Here is a 19,248-nt window from a genome sequence, read left to right on the forward strand (position 1 = left end):
GGACAGCGCCCAGGCCCAGAGTTCAAGCCCCACGACCGACAAAAAAAAAAAAAGTCTGAAGAAAACACACCTCAAGCTGTGCTCTTCCTCCCAGCTCTGAGCACCACACCCCACACTCCCACCTGGCTGGAAAGGATGAGCGATCTGTCTTATTACTCACATCCTGGCCAGCAGGCACAATTAGCTCTGTCTGTCTGTCTGTCTGTCTGTCTGTCTGTCCTGGGACTTAAACTCAAGGCCTGAGCACTGTCCCTGAGCTCTTTTGCTGAAGGCTCACACTTGAGCCACAGCTCTAGTTTTGACTTTTTACAAGTTCATTAGAAATAAGAGTCTCATGGACTTTCCTGCCTGGTCTGCCTTTGCATTGTGATCCTCAGAATTCAGTCTCCTGAGTAACTAGGATTACAGGTAGGAGACACCAGGACCTGACCTGTTCGTATTTTCAAGCAAACAATCTTACTGATCTGACTCTGGTTTTCTTACAAGGAATCTCTTTTGGAAAGCTGGAACTAAATTCAACTTTGGACTATGATTCTAAACAGAGAGAATATGTGAAAAATAAAGGCGGTGACTTACTTGGAGGAAGGACCATCTTTGATCCACCTTGAGAATTAAAGAGAAAAGAGGTTAATTTTTAAGTTAAAAAGGTAAAACAAAGGATCTGTCTCACTTAATTAAAATGTAAACTTCTTACTTCCGGTCCTGTGGGTCCAAAGCACAGAAAATCACGCTGCTCACGGGGTAATGCCTCCGGAAGAAGAGCCTGTGGGGTGCGTGGGAACAGAGGGATGCTCCTGTTACTGGGGTACTGGGAGGGATGGGTGATGTGACGATGGCTCCCCATCTCCCCATAGGTGAAGATCAGTGGGGGTAGAAACCATTTGATACTTCCCCATTTGTATTTTAGGGAGAAAGGCAAGCTTTGTGCTCGGGAAGAGTCAACAGGCCACGTGGCATGTAGGATAGCATCAAGGAGCCCCAAGGGGCTTCAGGGGGAGACATGGGCACAGAGAGGCATCCTGGGCCCCCAAACCCGTCCAGCCTCAGTCTCATGGCCTATGAAGACAGCATCCTAAGACATCCTGCTGATTTCATAGCATGGTACCCACACGGACACAGGGAGTGGTTGAGACAGCCTCAACTCAGCTCACGAGGCCAGGCCAAACCTGGCGTCTTTCCTTTGCTCTTCTTATTTGTGTTGCTGAATTCCCAGGTTTCCTTTTTGTGTGTGTGTATGTGTGTGTGGGGGGGGGGGCCTTTTGGTGCAGGTACTGGGGCTTGAACTCAAAGACCTGGGTGCTGTCTCAGCTTTCTTGCTCAAGGATGGTGCTCTTCCACTTTTGAGCCACAGTTCCACTTCCAGTTTGGGTGGTTAATTGGAAGTAAAGAGTTTCAAGGACTTTCATGGCCAGGCTGGCTTCGAAATGGGAATTCTCAGATTTCAGCCTCACAATCAGGATCATAGGTGCAAGTCACATGCACCCATCCCCAGGTACTTTTGTGTAAATGTGAAAAATGAAGAATTCCAGCACCAGAGAAGGAAGCAACTTGCCCATGTTCACTGCTGGTAAGCATGGAGAGGAAGCACTGAACTCGGAGTCAACTAGCTAAGCCCAAGGCTTGTCTCTGATTCCTGTCTTATTGGGTGAAGGAATATGAGCAAAATCTGCCCAAACTTACTTCATCCATTCTAAAATAATGGATGGAAGACTCCGTCTTCAAATTCACCCAGTTTAGGCAAATGAAAACTATCCAGTCAGGGACAGGCCAGGAGCAGGCACTGTTGGGGAAGGAAATGACAAGGGAAAATCCTGTGCAGAATGCTCTGGTAGGTCTGTGTCCTGTGCGTATGTCTGTCTGTCTTCTAGGGTTCCTGCCACCTCCCTGTGACATGGCTAGCAAGCTGCCTTCCTTGTTAATCACACAGGCTAGGACCCTAACTAACACCTGACAGTTATGTCCTGACCTTGGGCCAAAGGCACCATGCACCTCCCAGATAACTGGGGGGGGGGGGAGAGGGGCGTGAGCCTGTAACGGTGTATTCCCCACAGCCCTGGGGATCAGTCAATGCCTGCACCAGCATCACCAAAGCAGTAAGCAGGGACAATAAAGGCCTATAAGTTCAGCCAAAGGGAACAATTTGTACCCAGCCCCCACTCTCACCTGAAACACTATGAGCATCAACTATTCACTAGACACTACATTGAAATTGAACTACACAACTTAAAGGCGGGGATGGGAAGTAAAAACTGGGAGAGAGGGAGGGAAGGAATGACGCCCCAAAACAAATGTTCTCTTTACCTGACTTACATAAATATAACCCCTCCGTGCATCACCTTTATTAATAACAATTTTAAAAACAACAACAATGTTAGCCAGGCATGCTGGCTCACATCTGTTATCCTAGCTACTCAGGAAACTGAGATCTGAACATCAAAGCCAGAACAGGCAAATTAAAACCACCACAAAGCCGGGCGCTGGTGGCTCATGCCTGTAACCCTAGCTACTCAGGAGGCTGAGATTGGAGGACTGCAGTTCAAAGCCAGCTCTGGCAAGGAAAGTCCGTGAGAATCTTATCTCCAATAAAGCACCAGAAAACCAGAAGTGGCGCTGTGGCTCAAGCGGTAAAGTGCTCACCTTGAGCTGAAGAGCTGAGGGATAGCACTCAGGCCAAGAGTTCAAGCCTCACGACCAACCAAAACTAAAAACAAAAACAAAAACTACCACACGACTCTTATCTCTAATTAAGCAGCGAAAGGCCAGAAATGGAGCTGTGGCTCAAGTGGCAGTCTTGAGCAAAAAAGCTAAGCTAGAACACTAGGCCTTGACTTCAAGCCCTAGTACTGGTTCAAAGAGGAAAAAAAATAATAATGATGCTGAAACGGGAAATATCTTTGATCAATCTCAGTGTTTCTAAAATAATGACTAAAGTCAGGCACTGGTGGCTCATGCCAGTAATCCTAGCTACTCAGGAGGCTGAGATCTAAGGATTGAGGTTCAAAGGTAGCCCAGGCAGGAAAGTCTGTGAGACTCTTTATCTCCAATTAACCACTAAAAAAGCTGCAAGTAAAGCTGTGGTTCAAGTGGTAGAGCACCAGCCTTGAGTGAAAAAGCTAAGGGACAGAACCCAAGCCCTGAGTTCAAGCCACAGTACAGGTTTGCACATGTGTGTGCAAATCTAAAAGACTAAAAAGATCTATGCATTTGCATATGACATGGAATATTCAGAACCCCAAATACTTTTTAAAAAAATATGGATTCTTAGGATAAAAACCTTTAAATGTGAACAGCTTACATACAGTTCCTGAGACCTTCTTAGTAACAGGAACAGCCTAGAAGAGGCTGGCCACCGAAGACCTCAAGGGCTGCTAATGACTTACTTAAGACAACCATTCACACAAGAGAAGAGCAAGCAGCAGCTATGGCCCGGCAGGGAGAAGGACCCTCCCACCTCCCATAGGGATCAGGGCCCTCCCCAGCTCCCTCTTAGAACTCACTTCCTCTGATTGTCCGTCAGGGTGATGCCCTGGGTGGACACTTTGAAGTGCACCACCGTGGACACCGGGGCTGGCTCTTGGGCCAAAGTCATGCTCAGGGCCTTCTGGACCGCCTGGTGACCTGTAAGGGACTCCATCTCCACAGAGTTCAAATACCACACATTGCAGGCTGGAAGACAAGGGGAGAAGCAGGGGCCTGTCAGCCGTGACAGCTGGTATACACGGTGGAGGCAGACAGGCACAGGGTGGCTCATCAACAGCCTGCACAGGTGACCCGGGCTTGGTGCATTTCACAGCAGGCATCGCGGGTCCCCAAGTCTGATGACATGCACAATAATGACCAAAGGCATTCACTTCAATGGCAAGGTGGTGAAGGAGCTTTTCGAAGACATTCTCAGGGAGGCAGCATGTGGTAGATTCCAAAGAATTCCCCGCCCCAGGTCCTACGAGGTGACGATGCAGGATGCAGAGACAACACAAGCTCGTCAGAGTAGACAGGTCTATCTGCAGATAGATCTGTCTATCCTTTTTTTTGTGCCAGTACTGGGGCTTGAACTCAGGGCCTCACACTCTCATTTGTTTTTTGTTTTTGTTTTTTTGCTTTTCTCAAGGTGGGTACTCTACCACTTGAGCAATACCTCCACTTCCAGCATTTTGCTGGTTAATTGGACTGCCTTCAAATGTAGATTCTCAGATCTCAGCCTCCTGTATAGCTAGGATTACAGATGTGAGCCACCAACACCCAACTCATTCTCTCACCAACCTTCTGAAATAAACATAGTAGCTAACAAGGAAGTTTAGAACTCAGTTCCCCATTTCAAAAAATGCTTGCTCTCTTAGGAAACAAAGCATAGCCAAAGATGGGGAATGCCCTCTCACGGAGAGCTTTGACAAAAGCTGGTGTCACCTGGGCCAACTTTGGCTGATAATGTGGCCAAACTTACCAGGAAGACCCGAAACACCTAGAACTAACCTATAAGTCCCAGCACTGGGAAGACTGAGAAGGAAAATAGACCACAGCCAGTGGTGTAAGTCAACTACAGCTGTTGGGACTATACAGCTATTACAGAGGGCAAACACTGGAAAGAGATTCTGTCCAAAAAAGAGAAGCTTCAATTTGTCCTCCGGGGAAAATACCAAGCAACCAGCAAACAGCAACCAGGAAAATTATATAGCAACATGGAAAAAGAAAAAAAAAGGCTCACAGGTAATTGGAAAAGCAGAAGAGGCTCTACTATGAATACAACTATAAAGTAGAAAGCATGTGTGTCCATAAAACCCTTACTAAATTGAAAGCAGGTTTTAAGAGGGTAAATATTTTACCTGTGTCTTCTACACAAGACAAGTTGGAGAGAAGAGAGGTGGAAAAAGAGAATTTTGACCCAACCACCATGAAAGTGGCCCCACTGGTACAACATGGAATGGCATTCACATGGACCCCACTGGCAAAACAGAGAGAGCATGCGTGCGTGCGTGTGTGTGTGCGTGTGTGTGTGACTGGGGCTTGAACTCAGGACCTGGACCTTAGCTTTCTCTGCTCAAGCTGGTGCTCTACCACTTGAAACATACCTCTGTCCCTGGGTTTTTGGTGGTTAATTGGTGGTGAGACTCTCATAGACTTCCCTGCCTGGGCTAGCTTTGAGTCATGATCTTCACGCCTCAGTTTCCTGAGAAGCTAGGATTACAGGTGTGAGCTATCAGCTATCCTGCTAAGGAGGGGATTAACTGACTGGTGCTGCAGCTGTCCTCGAGCTACCTGAGCTAGGCCTGGTCCAGGCCCATCCAATTCCAATTCCAATTCCATAGACTAGTGCTGGGGCAAGGAGAGAAGATCTGGAAGGCAGTGTCTCATGGGACATTAAGCAGGATAGTACCCACCAGGCCCATGGGGGGAGAGGGAGGGGGGAGCGTTACTTCACAGTATGGAAGCAAGGCTCAGGCCAACATATTCTGACCTTGGAATCTCACTTCTGCCAATTTATCTCAAGACAACAATGTAGAATGAAGAAAAACAAAGCCAAAGACAGATGAAATAAGACAACCAGATAATTGAATTACAAGATGGACCATTGTATAATCATTAAGAAATGTGACCTGGATCATGATTATAAAAAAAAATCATGCAAAAGGGAATATGAAAGACTGATCCACTGTATATGTGTGTGTATGTGTGTGTGGAGGGGGGGGATGGGGCACAGGAGGTACAACCCTAAGAATGAGAGGTGACAAGACTGATCTGTGATGTTCTTCCTCCCAGTATGAGAAAGAGGTTTTCTTTCTTTCCTGTATTACCTTACAGAATACATGTTGCTTTTATAAAGAAATCATACTTACAGAACACCAAGATGAAAAAACACATCATGCCAGGTGCTGGTGGCTCACACCTGCAATCCTAGCTACTCAGGAGGCTGAGATCTGAGGCTCTTGGTTCAAGCCAATCAAGGCAGGAAAAGTCTGTGAGACTCTTATCTCCAACAACCAGTAAGAAGCTGGAAGTGGAGCTGTGGTTCAAGTGTAGAGCACCAAAAACTCAGGGACCACCCAAGGCCCTGAGTTCAAGACCCATAAGCAAAAAAACACATCACATTTTGGTACTGGTGGCATAGCCCTGTAATTCTAGCCATTTTCAGAAGGCTGAGATCCAAAGGATCTCAGTTCAAAGCCTGGAAAGAGAAGCATGTGAGACTCCATCTCCAAAATAACCAGCAAGGCTCAGGAGGCAGAGCACCAGCTGAGCAAGCAAGCTGAGTGAGTGTGAGGCTCAGAGTCCCAACCATGCAAAATACAAAAAATACAAAGAACAACAAAGCTTCCACCATGTTTATAGGAAACCTTAGACATCTGATAAAACCATTTTTCTTTTCAGGATTATCCTACATTCCTTCAGCACAAGAAGAAACAATTAAGAACAAGTTTCAAGCACAAACAGAAATTATACAGAGATTGGATCAAAGTCATCCTGGCCTCCTCAGTATCAAATGACGTGGGATTAAAGCGAGTAGGATTACATTGATTCCCGTCCTGTGAGCTGTCTGACTGCTACTATGTCTGAGTCTTGGCTTCTACTAGTGAGGCTATGGGCCCGGGTGATTTCAGGGGACTTTCTATCCCAGAGTCCGGGATCTTGAGTGAAGCAGAATGCAGTTTTAGCAAACAAAACCCACTTGCAGAGATCAGAGACAGGGCAGCCCCACTGCTGTGATGCAGCAGCTACCTGGCACTGACAGTGCCCAATCACAGCTGATCCTATGCTGACACTAACTTGGGCTCAACCAGATCCATTCTTCCTTAGAAGCTGCTACCCTACTCCTTGCCTCAGCAGTGTGGCTTTCAATGTGGCAGCAAAAAAAGGAAGATACCAAACTGAAGGTGCAGCTCCAATGATAGAGTGCCAGCCTTGAGCAAACAAACAAACGAGAGTCTCAGAGTTCAAGCTAAAGTACCAGTACAAACAAAACAAAACAAGGAGATCTCTTTAGGCGTATTATACCTTATCATAGAGTTGTAGCTATAAAGTACTATATAGATATGTAATAAAACACTGAAGTATTTCTAATACAAACGCCCACTGGAACCAAAAGCCCCTTCTCCAGCATTTCTGCAACCACCTGTGTAAAGATCTCCTTTGCAAATGTCTCTTCCCCGCTTCTAAACAAAATGTACAATCTTCCAAAAACACGCCCACAAAGGAGCCTGGTCTCTGCAGAGAGCTGGGGGTGGTGCCTCTCTTACCAGGCTGATGGCAGTGTGGGCCCCATGGTGACTCATGTCTACTGATGGTTGAGTCACACATCTTGGGAACGTTTTTACATTCACAGCTGGCAAGACAGGTCACCACATCCTGTCTCACTGCACTTCCCTCCCAACCCCGAACTAAATCCAGGACTCACCACTATTCTGCTGAATTTGGTCTGGTGCTAAAGTAATGTTTCCAGGCTGTGATACCCTGGGCCCGTCCCCTAACAACTGTACCCCACCCAGCTCTGTGCAAGCATCTATAAAAGGAAACTTCCTTCACAGCCCACAGGGAAGAAGGAAACCTGAATAAAGATGGTGCCCAGACACCAGGGGATGGGAGAGGAAGCTGTGTCCACTGACCTGCCCCCTGTTTCAACAGCTCCGCTGCTGAATTGGCTGCAGTCTGGGGAGAATTCTCTGTCATTTCCTCCAATGGATCTGCAGGAAGGGGCAAGAAAACACAGTTGTGAGTCCTCAAGAAAAGATCAAGACACAGATAACAGAAGTTCCGGACGGTGACATGAAATGGCTTTGCAGAATCAAGTTTCTCTTCAGGACAAATAGATGCTCAGAGAAACGGATCATATTCTGAGCCAAGTGAGGGAATTTAGCAATCAGAATATGATCTCTGAATTCATGGATATGAGTAGTCAACTTTTAAAAGGCAAATCCCAGGGCTGGGAAGGTAGCTCAGTGGTAGAGCGCTTGCCTTACATGCCTGAGGCCCTGGGTTCGATTCCTCAGCACCACATAAACAAAAAGAAAAAAGCCGGAAGTGGCGCTGTGGCTCAAGTGGTAGAGTGCTAGCCTTGAGCTGAAGAGCTGAGGGATAGCGCCCAGGCCCAGAGTTCAGGCTCATGACCGGACCCCCCCCCAAAAAAAGTTTAAAAGGCAAATCCCAGTTGCCTAATATATTTTGGGGAACTCGGAACTCTGCGCACTTGCTCGGCTCTTTCCCTCAAGGCTGATGTTCTACTGCTTGAGTCACACCTCCACTTCTGGCTTTTTGCTGGTTAACTGGTGGTAAGAGTATCACAGACTTTCCTTCCTGAGCTGGCTTCAAACTGTGATCCTCAGATTTCAACCTCCTGAGTAGCTAGAATTACATGTGTGAATCACCAGCACCTGGGTCATCCATATTTTTAATTAGATAATTTTTACAGAGAATTATCTTTACATGGAATTAAGGCGGCTTCAGAAAGTTGGGCCATAGAGTCAATCACTAATGATATGTTCTGCTATTTTTAAAAAAATTATTACAGATGTTTCCGAACAAACATAAGAAAACAGTGGGCCCATCACTAACATTCAGTGACATCCACCTTTTGTCCATGTTTGCAGAATGACAGTTAAATCTAAATGGCCCTACGTCAGGTCTGCTATGTGTATGTTTGATATTGCCAGCTGCCAAGAGTCATCTCCATGGGAACCATGAGGCAACCCCAGGCCATCTGGTTGCAGGCAGTGGGTGCATCTCCTCCTCTTCCCTCAGCTCGGAGGAACTCTGTGGCTCTCTTTGGGCTTACTCAAGAAGACATGTCAGAAGAGAAAATCTAGTCTACCGCCTCCCAGTGTGCTCCTCCCACAACAGTGTATGAGACAGCTCAGGCCATGCAACGCCGAGGCCCAAGCAGAGCACCTACCTCTCTCTGGAATAAGCAGCTTGCAGGGCAAGGCCAAGGGCGTGATGGAGTGCTGACATACCAGGGCTGTCAGGCTCCCTGAGAAGGAAACAGAGGCACACAGCATCAATAACCTCTTCTCTGCGCTATGCTCACCAAATGTAGGAGGGATGAGAAGGTAACTCCAACTGTGTGTGTGCATGTGTGCGCGCGCGTGTATGTGTGTGTGTGTTTGTGTGTGTGATGGTAACTCCAACTCTGTGTGTGTGTGTGTGTGTGTGTGTGTGTGTGTGTGTGTGTGTGTGTGTGTGTGTGTGTGTGTGTGTGTGTGTGTGTGTGTACACAAGTGCCAGTCCTGGGGCTTAAACTCTGGGCCCTGTACTCTCCTTTAGCTTTGTTTTACTCAAGGCTGGGGCTCTAACACTTGAGCCATATTTCTACTTCTGGCTTTTTGCTAAGATCAGAGTCTCATGATCTTTTTCTGCCAAGTCTGACTTCAAACCATAATCCTCAGATCTCAGCCTCCTGAGTAGCTAGGATTATAGCCACGAGACTCTGATCTCATACATTATCCCCACTCAGCAGAACTCAGGACTTTGCTAACAAGTATGCTGGAGTGGCTCTCCCCTTTCCAGGAAGGAAGAGTACCCTAGGCTGGGTGGCTTGCCCTTCCCAGGAAGGAAGGGTGCCCTAGCCCTGGTGAGGCTCTGTGCCTGGGTTTGGAGGTCACCTTGATGGTACCTTGTTAACACACATGATTTCTAGTCCTGATGTGGTGGTGTTTATCTGGCTTAATAATACTTTGAAGAACCGCTGGCTAGCCAACTATCTTAAAGACAGTACTTCTGAGGGCCCTCAGATCTGAGAACCCAACTGAGTGAATCACAAAGTGCAGATCATAAATCTTGGGTGGGCTGGCAGAGGTGTCTGAAGCATAGTGTTCAAGGTATCAAGAGCAAATTCGAGGGGACTCACCAAAATACGGCTCATTGGAGCAGCCTTTCAACCGCACTCCTTTTGGGGTACACTCGATCAGAAAGTGCCGGACAAGTTCATTAGACAAATCTCCAGCTGTGAACAGAAATTAAAGTAACAATTTTGTAGCCAACGCTGGTGGCTAATAGCTATAATCCTAACTTCTCAGAAGGCTGAGATCTGAGGATCAAGGTCTGAAGCCAGCCAAGGTGGAAAAATCCTTGAGACTCCTAATCACCAATTAACCAGAAAAGAAGCCAGAAGTGGAGCTGTGGTTCAAGTGGTAGTGTCAAGCCTTGAGCCAAAAAGGACAGCAAGAGAACAAAACCCTAAGTTTGAGCCTTAGTACTGGCAAAATTAAAAGGAAGAAGGGAGGGGAGGAGAGAGGAGAAGGAAAGGAAGAGGAAAAGCTCATGAATTCACCAGATACATTTGCTGGAGAACCTACTGCTGGAGAGAATTAACTACAGAGTACAGTTTGTGCTCAGTTCTCTTCTGCATACCATTGTCAGGTGTGTGTGGGGAGGGGCGGGAGGGGCGGGCGGGAGCTGGAGCAGGGAAGAGTACAGAACAAGCTAGAGAAAATGGGGCTGCTCACAGCCCAATGCAAACACACCCAAGGGCACTGGGACAGCCTAAAGGGCACCAAGGGGCCAAGTCTGGGGCTTCTGAAGTTTCCCCAAATAATGTGGATGATCCTGACACAGCTGGAAGGAGTGTGGAGACTGAGGAGGGGATTTCGGGCCCCGTTTGCTCTCCTGGGCTGCAATTCCATGTGCTTGCTTCAGAGTTAGTTAGTTGCAACATGTAACCGGCCATGTTGCTTGTGTGCTTTTAATGGTGATCATTAAAACCTGTAAAGCTTTTATACATCTTTATGAGTGGAGTTGTACTTCAAGACCAAAAGTGGCTTTAAGAAAGGAAAAGTAGGGCTGGGAAGGTGGCTCAGTGGTAGAGTGCTTGCCTTGCATGCATGAGGCCATGGGTTTGATTCCTCAGCACCACATAAGCAAAAAGAAAAGAAGCCGGAAGTGGCGCTGTGGCTCAAGTGGTAGAGTGCTAGCCTTGAGCTGAAGAGCTGAGGGACAGCGCCCAGGCCCAGAGTTCAGGCCCACGACCGGACCCCTCCAAAAAAAAAAAAAAGAAAGGAAAAGTACAGGACTGCCAGCACATCACTGGGCTCCTCTCTGTTCTCATCAATGGTGCAGGAGCAGCAGGCAAGGTCAAGCACGCACAGTCCTTTATGCCCAGAGCTGATCATCTCCTGACTCTAGGCTTATATTCTTGCATCACTGTATTTTCATGTGTTTGTTTTTATTTTTGACACCAGGGTTTGAATTCAAGGCAAGCTTTCTACCTACCACAGGAGCCACTGGTCCTTTTTTTTTTTTTGTGGGGCGGGGGAGGGGGGATCCAGTCATGGGGCCTGAACTCTGGGCCTGGGTGCTGTCCCTCAGCTCTTCAGCTCAAGGCTAGTGCTCTACCACTTGAGCCACAGCGCCACTTCTGGCTTTTTTCTTTTTGCTTATGTGGTGCTGAGGAATCCAACCCAGGGCCTCAGGCATGCAAGGCAAGCGCTCTACCACTGAGCCACCTTCCTAGCCCGCCACTGGTCCTTTTGAGACATTGCCTCAGTGTTTGTTTGGGCCTGTCTGCACTGCAGTCCCCCTCTTAACACTTCCTACCAAGGCTGGAATAACAGGCATGTAGCACTATGCCCCTTTATTCAGATTACAGGAGTGAGCCACTGCCACCTGGTGTTATACAGCTTTTAACCAACCTCTATTGGAATATATTCTATTGGGAATATATTCGAGTAGTATATACGAAGTGCTACTTTTTCTAGAGTAAGAAGGGAAGTGGCCATTTGTCTGTATGGATGCCACCAGTGGAAAACCACTCAGGAAGTACCCTGGATGGGCCCCAGGGAGCAAGAACTAAGGAGGTCGATGGGGCTGGTGACCAATGAATTTTTCTGAACAATGGAGTGCATTACCCACCATCACAAACAACAGATTCATAAACCTAACATTCTTCCTTGGACAAAGAGAATACTTAGGAAAATATATCTAAAAAATAAGAGATACAAAACAGAAAATCTGTGAGCATGGCGGTCAGTCACTTACTAACTTATTCCCGACAGACAGGATGATGGAAGAGGCCCTTACCTTTTTTGTTCAGCTGCAGGACGGAGGGAGGGGGTGTGGCCACCTTCATGGCCAGCCCATAGGCCCCTCGGAAGGAGTGGCTGTCCCGCACAATGAATGAGCCAGGCTCTTTGTCCTTCAACATGGCAATGGCTAGAAGAAAACAGAGGACAGATAGATAAAAGATGTCACCCACTGAGGTCCTTGGCAAAGTTCCTGCTGAGGCTGGAGTATAGCCGGGTACGCACTGGGATGTGATCCTAGAGCCACAATGGACAGACTCCGTTGTCTGGGCATAGATGTCCACTCCAGGACTAGACTAGCGGTAGTGAGTGACGGGGCTTTTACAAAGCAAAGGTTTCAGTGTTCTCTTCTCCCACCCCCTCCCCCCAGCCCTGCACATGCTCCCTGGACTTGATTCTCTACCCAATACAGTGAACCCTTCACAGACAGCCTGAGAAGCAATGGCCTGATACAGAACAATCGGAACTATTGTCAGTTCTATTTTACTTTTTGCTTCCTCTTTCATCTGGAAGTGTTTCTATGTTTACAAGATCGTAAGACATTAATCTTGGAACAATAACATGCAACAAAGCATGGTTCCTTTCATTTTGTTTTTGGAAGTCCTGGCATCAGAACTTGGGGCTCACACTTGCTAGGCAGGCATGCTCTCCACTGAGCCAAGTCCCCGGCCCTTTTTGCTTTAGGTATTTTTTTCAGGTAGACTTTCATTTCATACTTGTTGCCTGGGTCTCTGATCCTCACACCTGCACTTCTTGAGCAGCTGGGATTATAGACTTGCACCTCCACACCTGGACTCTTAAATGTTCTTTTCTGTCCTTTTGCACATCCCTAAAACGTCTTTGCAGTTTTTTCCAGGAGAAGCAAATCGCATAGTTATAAAAGAAAAACCAAAGAAGCCCAGGGATTGCCTTGTGGCATTCAGAGTAGCTGGCACACCCAGCAGAATGTAGACTATTACTCTAAGATGTGGAGGAAGCACATTATGTTTTCGAGTATAAGTGGAAAAATCACCACCAATGTACACACTGGGCATGTTAGATGAGAACAAATCTTTCTAAAATGGCCGCTAAAGGTCAGGCAAACCAAGATACTACTGTTTGGCTATTAACGTTCCCAAAGGCCCCTGTGGGTAAAGATTGGTGCCCACAGCCTGCCACTGGCGGTGCTGGAAATTTTAATAGGTAGGCCTGCCAGAAGGTGCTTCAATCACTGGGTGGGCTCTTAGAGGCTGGGACACAAAGCACTTTGCTGGGCACGCACTTCTTGCATGGGGGGACACCCATGCCAGTTGTGGGACAAAGCCAGAAAGCAATGTGATCTTGGATCAGAAACTCCAAAACCAAAAGACAAAGTAAACCTTTTTTCTTCATAAGTTAATTGTCTGAGGTACTTCATTATAGTCATGGAAAGCTGACTAACACAGGTGACAGGGTGCCATACCATTTCTTGTTCATCTATCAGGTACCAGAAGTAGCCAGAGCTCCCCACTCAGTGCCTAAGAGGTGCTCCAGGTTATCTCCCCGGTCTGTCTGCTGGAGGAGGCCTTTGCTGCTATGGTCCTTACACAACAGGAAAGAGTAGCTCAGCCCAGCCCAGCCCAACCCACCTCCATAATCCAGAAGACCAATGCTAACCAACAGGAGGATGTACACAGAGCTTTCTAGAACATAACACCTCCTAGTCCATCTACATGGCGTCAAATAAAGTACTAGGGCCACCATCATGAAGCTGGGCTGGTGGCCAAGAGGACTCAGCCCCTAAAAGCACGGAGCCTTTAAACTTGGTATGCAGATTCTCACAAAGGCCAATTCAGGGAAAGGCAAGACTATGGGACTGCTTTTCTTCCTTCCCTTCTCTCCCATTAAAAACAACAGCTTCATTGAGCTCATGGGAAGAAATACACATTCTCATAATTTCCATTATCTTTATAACCGAGTGGCAGGATTTCAAGGAGAAAGCCACTTCACCATTCATCTCTGGGCATTCCTGAGGCATGAGTGTAGGGAGAATGGGATGACTTTCTTCTGACCTTGAGATACCCAGGCATAGACTAGCCAGGTGGGTTCCTGCTGGCCACAGATACAAACCACTTTCCCCCTTTTGAACACACCAAGCAGACCCTGGCTTTCCTTCTATTCCAAGGGGTCCAATCTGACCCCTAGTTGCTACAGACATAGCCACGGGCTTCCCCACACCAAACTCTCTAAGGGTCACCCCCTCCTCCACCCTCAGACCAGAGCTCCACCCCCTGCCCACAGTAGCCTTCCACGGACCTAGCCAAAGGACAGCAGCTTCCCTAGGCAGAGGGTGGAGTTACAGGCACTTGTGAACTCAAGTGCTTGTCATCAGGCTGGGAATAGCCTGCCAGCCCACATTTGGTGATCAGAATCAGGCTAAAAAATAAAGGAGAAAGAAGTGGCAATATTCCTCAGTATTGCCAATAACTTCATGATATACATTTAGTAAGGTAGGAAAGCAAATGGCCCCCTTGGTTCATGACACATGATATAAGTGTATTCAGTATAATCACCCGCATAAACTATAGGGGTATTAGGTGTCAATTTAAAAAACATTAAAGACAGCACTGATTTCAATTTTTTAAAAACCATCTTGAGGCTGAATCAGGAAGATAGATGCTCTATCTGGTTTTGCATTAGGTTAAGTCCAAACAGATATTAAGTGCTTCCCAAAGGGAGCCAACCCAAGTGTCCAGAAAATACGGGGTCTCTGACTTCCTCCAGCCGGACAGTGAAAGAGGGCATGTCTCTCTCCTTCCTGACCTTGTCCCAGCCAAGATGGTGACATGGGTGGTATGTTTCCCCCCTAGTAGGCAGCCCTGAGCTGGTCTTGTGGCGAGCTGGTGGCTGGTGGAATCAGCAGTGATTACACTCTGCACATGGCTGGGACTCATTCCTCACCAACTCCTCATGAGCGTGAGTTTTCCCCATAAGCCCCAAGGTTATGGCATTCCCTGGGAAACGCACAATGAAGAGGGTCTGGTTCTAATCCACTGACACCTCAGGCGAGGTCCTCTCACAGTCCCACCGCAGGACCCCTCAACACCAAGCTGCCCGCACCCCACCCAGCACAGGAGAGGTCCCAGGAGGCCTTGCCTCCCACCTACCTTGCTCCCTTGAAATATCCGCCTTGTACCAGAACTTGGAAGTGTCTTGAACAAACTTCACCATCACAAGTTTATCACTTGGACTGTCTATGAAAGCAAAATGTAAAAGAGTGATTGTGACAGAAGTATGGAGGGACCTCCTGCCTGTGAGGAACTGCCAAGTCTGAAAACCAAGCCCCCAATAAAGGAAGCAGGGAATGTTCTAGAATGTTCTAGACCATACCTGACCTGGCTGGGTTGGCAAGCTAGTCATGGGTCTACCAGACAACACCGGGCTTGGATACTTTATAACACACTTTTAATTGTACTTTTTTTTTTTGTCTTTTCTTTTTTGCTATCGGGAATTGAACCCAGGATTTTACACTTGCTATATAAGTGTTTGCCACCAAGCTACATCTCAATCCTACAACAAACTTCTAAATACATTCAAAACTGGGTGTCATCTGACTGGTATGTCTTACCATGCCTTGCATATTTGTAACACTTCATAACTAAATTCTGGATAAATCTATTAATATGAAAATAAAAGTAAGTGAAAAGATCTGTTTGCAAGTCAAAGGGAAAAGGGGAGCAGGTGTTCTTTCTTCCATTGAGACCAAAAATGAACTAACTGTACAACTTGTGGGTGAGGATAGAAGGGAAAAACTGGGCGAGAGCAAGGGAAAGGGTGACATTATCCAAAAAGAAATATACTCATTACCTGACTTAGGTAACTGTAACCCCTCTGTACCTCACCTTTATAATAACAATAACAACATTTTTAAAAGAATGAATGGGAAATATTGAAAGTATATCTGGCTTGGGGCCAGCAATATGGCTGAGACTCTCTTTAAGAACCCTGGCCCAGCCGTGGAAATGCACACGCAGGCCAGCTCACACAGCAAACCCCAGACCCTTTCCTCCCAAGTGGTAAAACAGAAGTGGCAACACATACCTGGCAAAGGTGAGGCCACTTCGGAGGACTTGGAGAAGTCTGGAAGGACATTTGGGAAGGGGATGCTGATGGTGCTGCCGCTGTGGGGGCTGGAGAAGCCGCTGGAGGAGGGGGAGACTGAGCCCAAAGAGCGATCACCCTCTGAGGCCCGCTTCTTCTCAGGGAGGGGTGGCTGCCCGGGCAGGGTCACTCCCTGACCCTGCAGGCCTGGGCTGTGGTGGCTGCTGCGTCCAGGGGACATTGTGAGGAAGCTGTGGGGTGGGAAGCTGCCATCTACAGCCCCCGCTGAGGCCAGCGGGGTACCAGGGGCTGGCGATGCCCCATGGCAATTGGCCAACAAGGTCCCTGGGTCCTCACCAGGCAGAAGGCCACCTCCCACAGGGGCAGTGCTGAGACCTAGGAAGGCCTGGCTCCCTGTGGGGGGGAGGGCATCTTGGGGCTCCACTGCAGACAGCTCATGGCTGTGCATGGAGGGCTGGGGTGCTGGAGACGGAAAGCAGGGCCGCCCTGGAGAGTCCTTGCCAGGGCTGGAGAACTCGTTGGTACCCAGAGGGCTTCCTGAGGGCCGACGCCCCCCCAGCAGGGTGACAGAGGCTTTGGGGCTGCTCTCCGCCCACTGGCATTCTGCAGAAGGCAGGCTGTGTGAAAGACAAAGCCGAACAGCCATTAGAGAAGGTGAGCTACCTGAAAATCTCCAACTAACCTGCCCTGTATCTATTTTATATTTACTCAAGGAGAGCTATGGTTTAAAACTATTAAGTGGGAGATTGCAGAAGTGAGTTTCAACTCACATGCCATTCTGAGTACTGTGAGGCAATCTCACCCCTTCCTACCCCCATCTGCTATTCAGTATCCCAGTAAAGTCACTAAGGCGTTCCTAGTGACACAGGCATTTTGGATCAGCCATCAAATACTTTGTGTGAAGTTTGTCACAGAGGCATAGGAGAAACCATAGCTGATATGGGATTTGGTTCTCTGCATGGTTTTAGACATGAGGCTCATGGACTGACCATCTTCTTCAGATGCAGGTGGAAGACTGAAGTGGAAACGACCACCCATTTAGGAATACAGAAAGATAGGTAAAAATGCAACCCACATGACACACATATATTTAGATTAGCAAATAATCAGCTAAGTCCTTATTGTAATGAGAAAGGAGAAAGAATTAGGGGTGGGAAACAGAAAACCAGGTGCCCAGGGGTAAACTTTAAGGAATTTACTTCAACTCTGGCCAGTGGTCCCCCATTGCCTACTATGGACCTCTGCTGGGTAACGCAGGACCTTCTTGTCTTACTTTCCATTCTTGCAATCAGTATCTCTGCCACTGGGTTTCCCATGCTTCCTATAAATCCCAGGTCCCCCTGAGCAGCTGGAGACAGCTGCTCCCCGACCCTCAGGGTCACTTCTGCTCTGGGCTGGAACGCCCCTCTGTGGGCGTTGATCTGGGCGTTGATTCTGGCCACAATCCAGAATCCTGCCTCTCCCGTTCCTCCCCTAGAGGGAGGCAAACGTAAGCCAGTGTCACTACCGGCTTACCCCACTGTCCTACCTCTCTCTCCTCTGGCCAGGGCCATTGCTTGAAATCGTGCAGGAAGATGTGAACGCCTGCTGAAGGCTGGGTGTGGAGGCCACGTCAGCCCGAAGCATAGCGGCTTTGGGTCCAACAGGACTCTCTGACATCCCCACGGTGTGGCTGAGAATTTCTGGGCAGCCTCGTGGCTCTGCAGGAAAAACCCAAAAGCGAAGACTGAATATGTGATCCAAGGTGTCCAACCTCAACCTTCAGTATGTGCTGTAAGGAATGGCTTCAGTATCTTAGGCTTTCTGGGACTACTACTCCTTATAGAAGCTGAAAGGGGTAGCTTCCATCACCATGCAGGATTGCCATCAGTGTTTCCAGAGATGGCTGCTTGCTCAGGGCCTATACACAATGCTCCTCAGCTGAATGAGTGAATGAATAAATGAATGAATGAATACAGGGTAAATGCCCCATGATCACCCAGGGTCACAACTGGTCTGTTTAGAGGAAAATGTCAGTCTCCTGCTGAGATCAAGTGCACTTGTTTTTAGTGCCAGTCCTGGGGCTTGAACTCAGAGCCTGGGCACTGTCCCTAAGCTCTTTTGCTCAAGGCTATTAGTACCAGTTGAGCTCTACTTCCAACTTTTTTTGGTGGTTAATTGAAGATGAGAGTTTCATGGACTTCCCTGCCCAGGCTGGCTTTGAACCTCAGTCCTGAAGATCTCAGCCTCTTGAATAGCTAGGATTACAGGCGTGACCCACTGGCAGCTGGCTGACATTTTCTTACAATGACTTGACCATCTCCTCCCAGAAAGACCACAATGAGCATTTTAAATTAAATGTTGAATTAGATAACTGTCTTCCAAGTTCATCCATCATTTTTCCCATGGCGCTGGGGATAAAAACACAAAACTATACAGTATTTCAAACTATGCTCTGCATGACTGATTTTCTTTCATATTTGACCTTTTTTCTCAGCGTTAAGGGGATCAAACTCCGGGCCTCTTGATCCATATCCTCAGTCAGTTTCTATTTCCCATCTAAAATATATTTGCTGAACACTAACTCTGCAAACAAAGTTTAGATCCGTGGGAAGGTAGAAAAAGAAGGGCCCAGCACCAGTGACGCACACCTGTAATCCTAGCTACTCAGGAGGCTGAGATCTGAGGATCTCGGTTCAAAGCCAGCCCAGGGAGGAAAGTCCATGAGACTCTCATCTCCAATAAGCCACTAAAAAACTGGAAGTGGCGCTGTGGCTCAAGCAGTAGAGTGCTCGCCTGGAGCTGAAGAGCTGAGGGATAGCTCTCAAGCCCAGAGTTCAAGCCCCATGACTGACCAAAAAGAAAAAGAAGGAAAACACACACGGAGGGGGGGGAGGGGGGGAGGAGAGGGAGAGCTGGAGAGACAGACAGAGAGACACAGAGAGAGAACAGCACTTCTGCCCTTGGGGGGTGAGAATCAGAGGTGAGAGAGCAGGCGAACACAGCCTATGGCGAACACAGCCTGTGGGCCTCAGAGAGACTCATCTTCAGGAAATTCCTTTCTTCCTGGAAAGGCATTAGAAGCTTCCAGGATTCTGGAAGCAGGAAGGACAGGATGGGTGGGTTTTTGATGAACACTACTCCACAGAAGCCACTTTACCACTCACTGCTGTGTTTCCAGCACTGA

At 47.8% G+C, this 19,248-nt stretch overlaps 1 protein-coding gene across 2 annotated transcripts in view; it reads right to left on the bottom strand.

The window, feature by feature from the left end:
- Positions 1-19,248, bottom strand: part of Tns3 (tensin 3) — a 234,345-nt gene that overhangs the window by 2,350 nt on the left and 212,747 nt on the right. For both annotated transcript variants that reach the window (XM_013032977.1, XM_013032976.1), the window contains 10 exons: positions 17,611-17,782; positions 16,062-16,699; positions 15,128-15,214; positions 12,001-12,132; positions 9,833-9,928; positions 8,879-8,956; positions 7,596-7,673; positions 3,498-3,666; positions 695-763; positions 577-603 (listed from right to left, as the gene is read on the bottom strand). In XM_013032977.1, the coding sequence (XP_012888431.1) occupies positions 577-603; positions 695-763; positions 3,498-3,666; positions 7,596-7,673; positions 8,879-8,956; positions 9,833-9,928; positions 12,001-12,132; positions 15,128-15,214; positions 16,062-16,699; positions 17,611-17,782 (1,546 nt within the window). The remainder of the gene's footprint in view (positions 1-576; positions 604-694; positions 764-3,497; positions 3,667-7,595; positions 7,674-8,878; positions 8,957-9,832; positions 9,929-12,000; positions 12,133-15,127; positions 15,215-16,061; positions 16,700-17,610; positions 17,783-19,248) is intronic.

Source organism: Dipodomys ordii, unplaced genomic scaffold, assembly GCF_000151885.1.
Source record: "Dipodomys ordii isolate 6190 unplaced genomic scaffold, Dord_2.0 Scaffold160, whole genome shotgun sequence".
Classification (NCBI taxonomy): Eukaryota; Metazoa; Chordata; class Mammalia; order Rodentia; family Heteromyidae; genus Dipodomys; species Dipodomys ordii.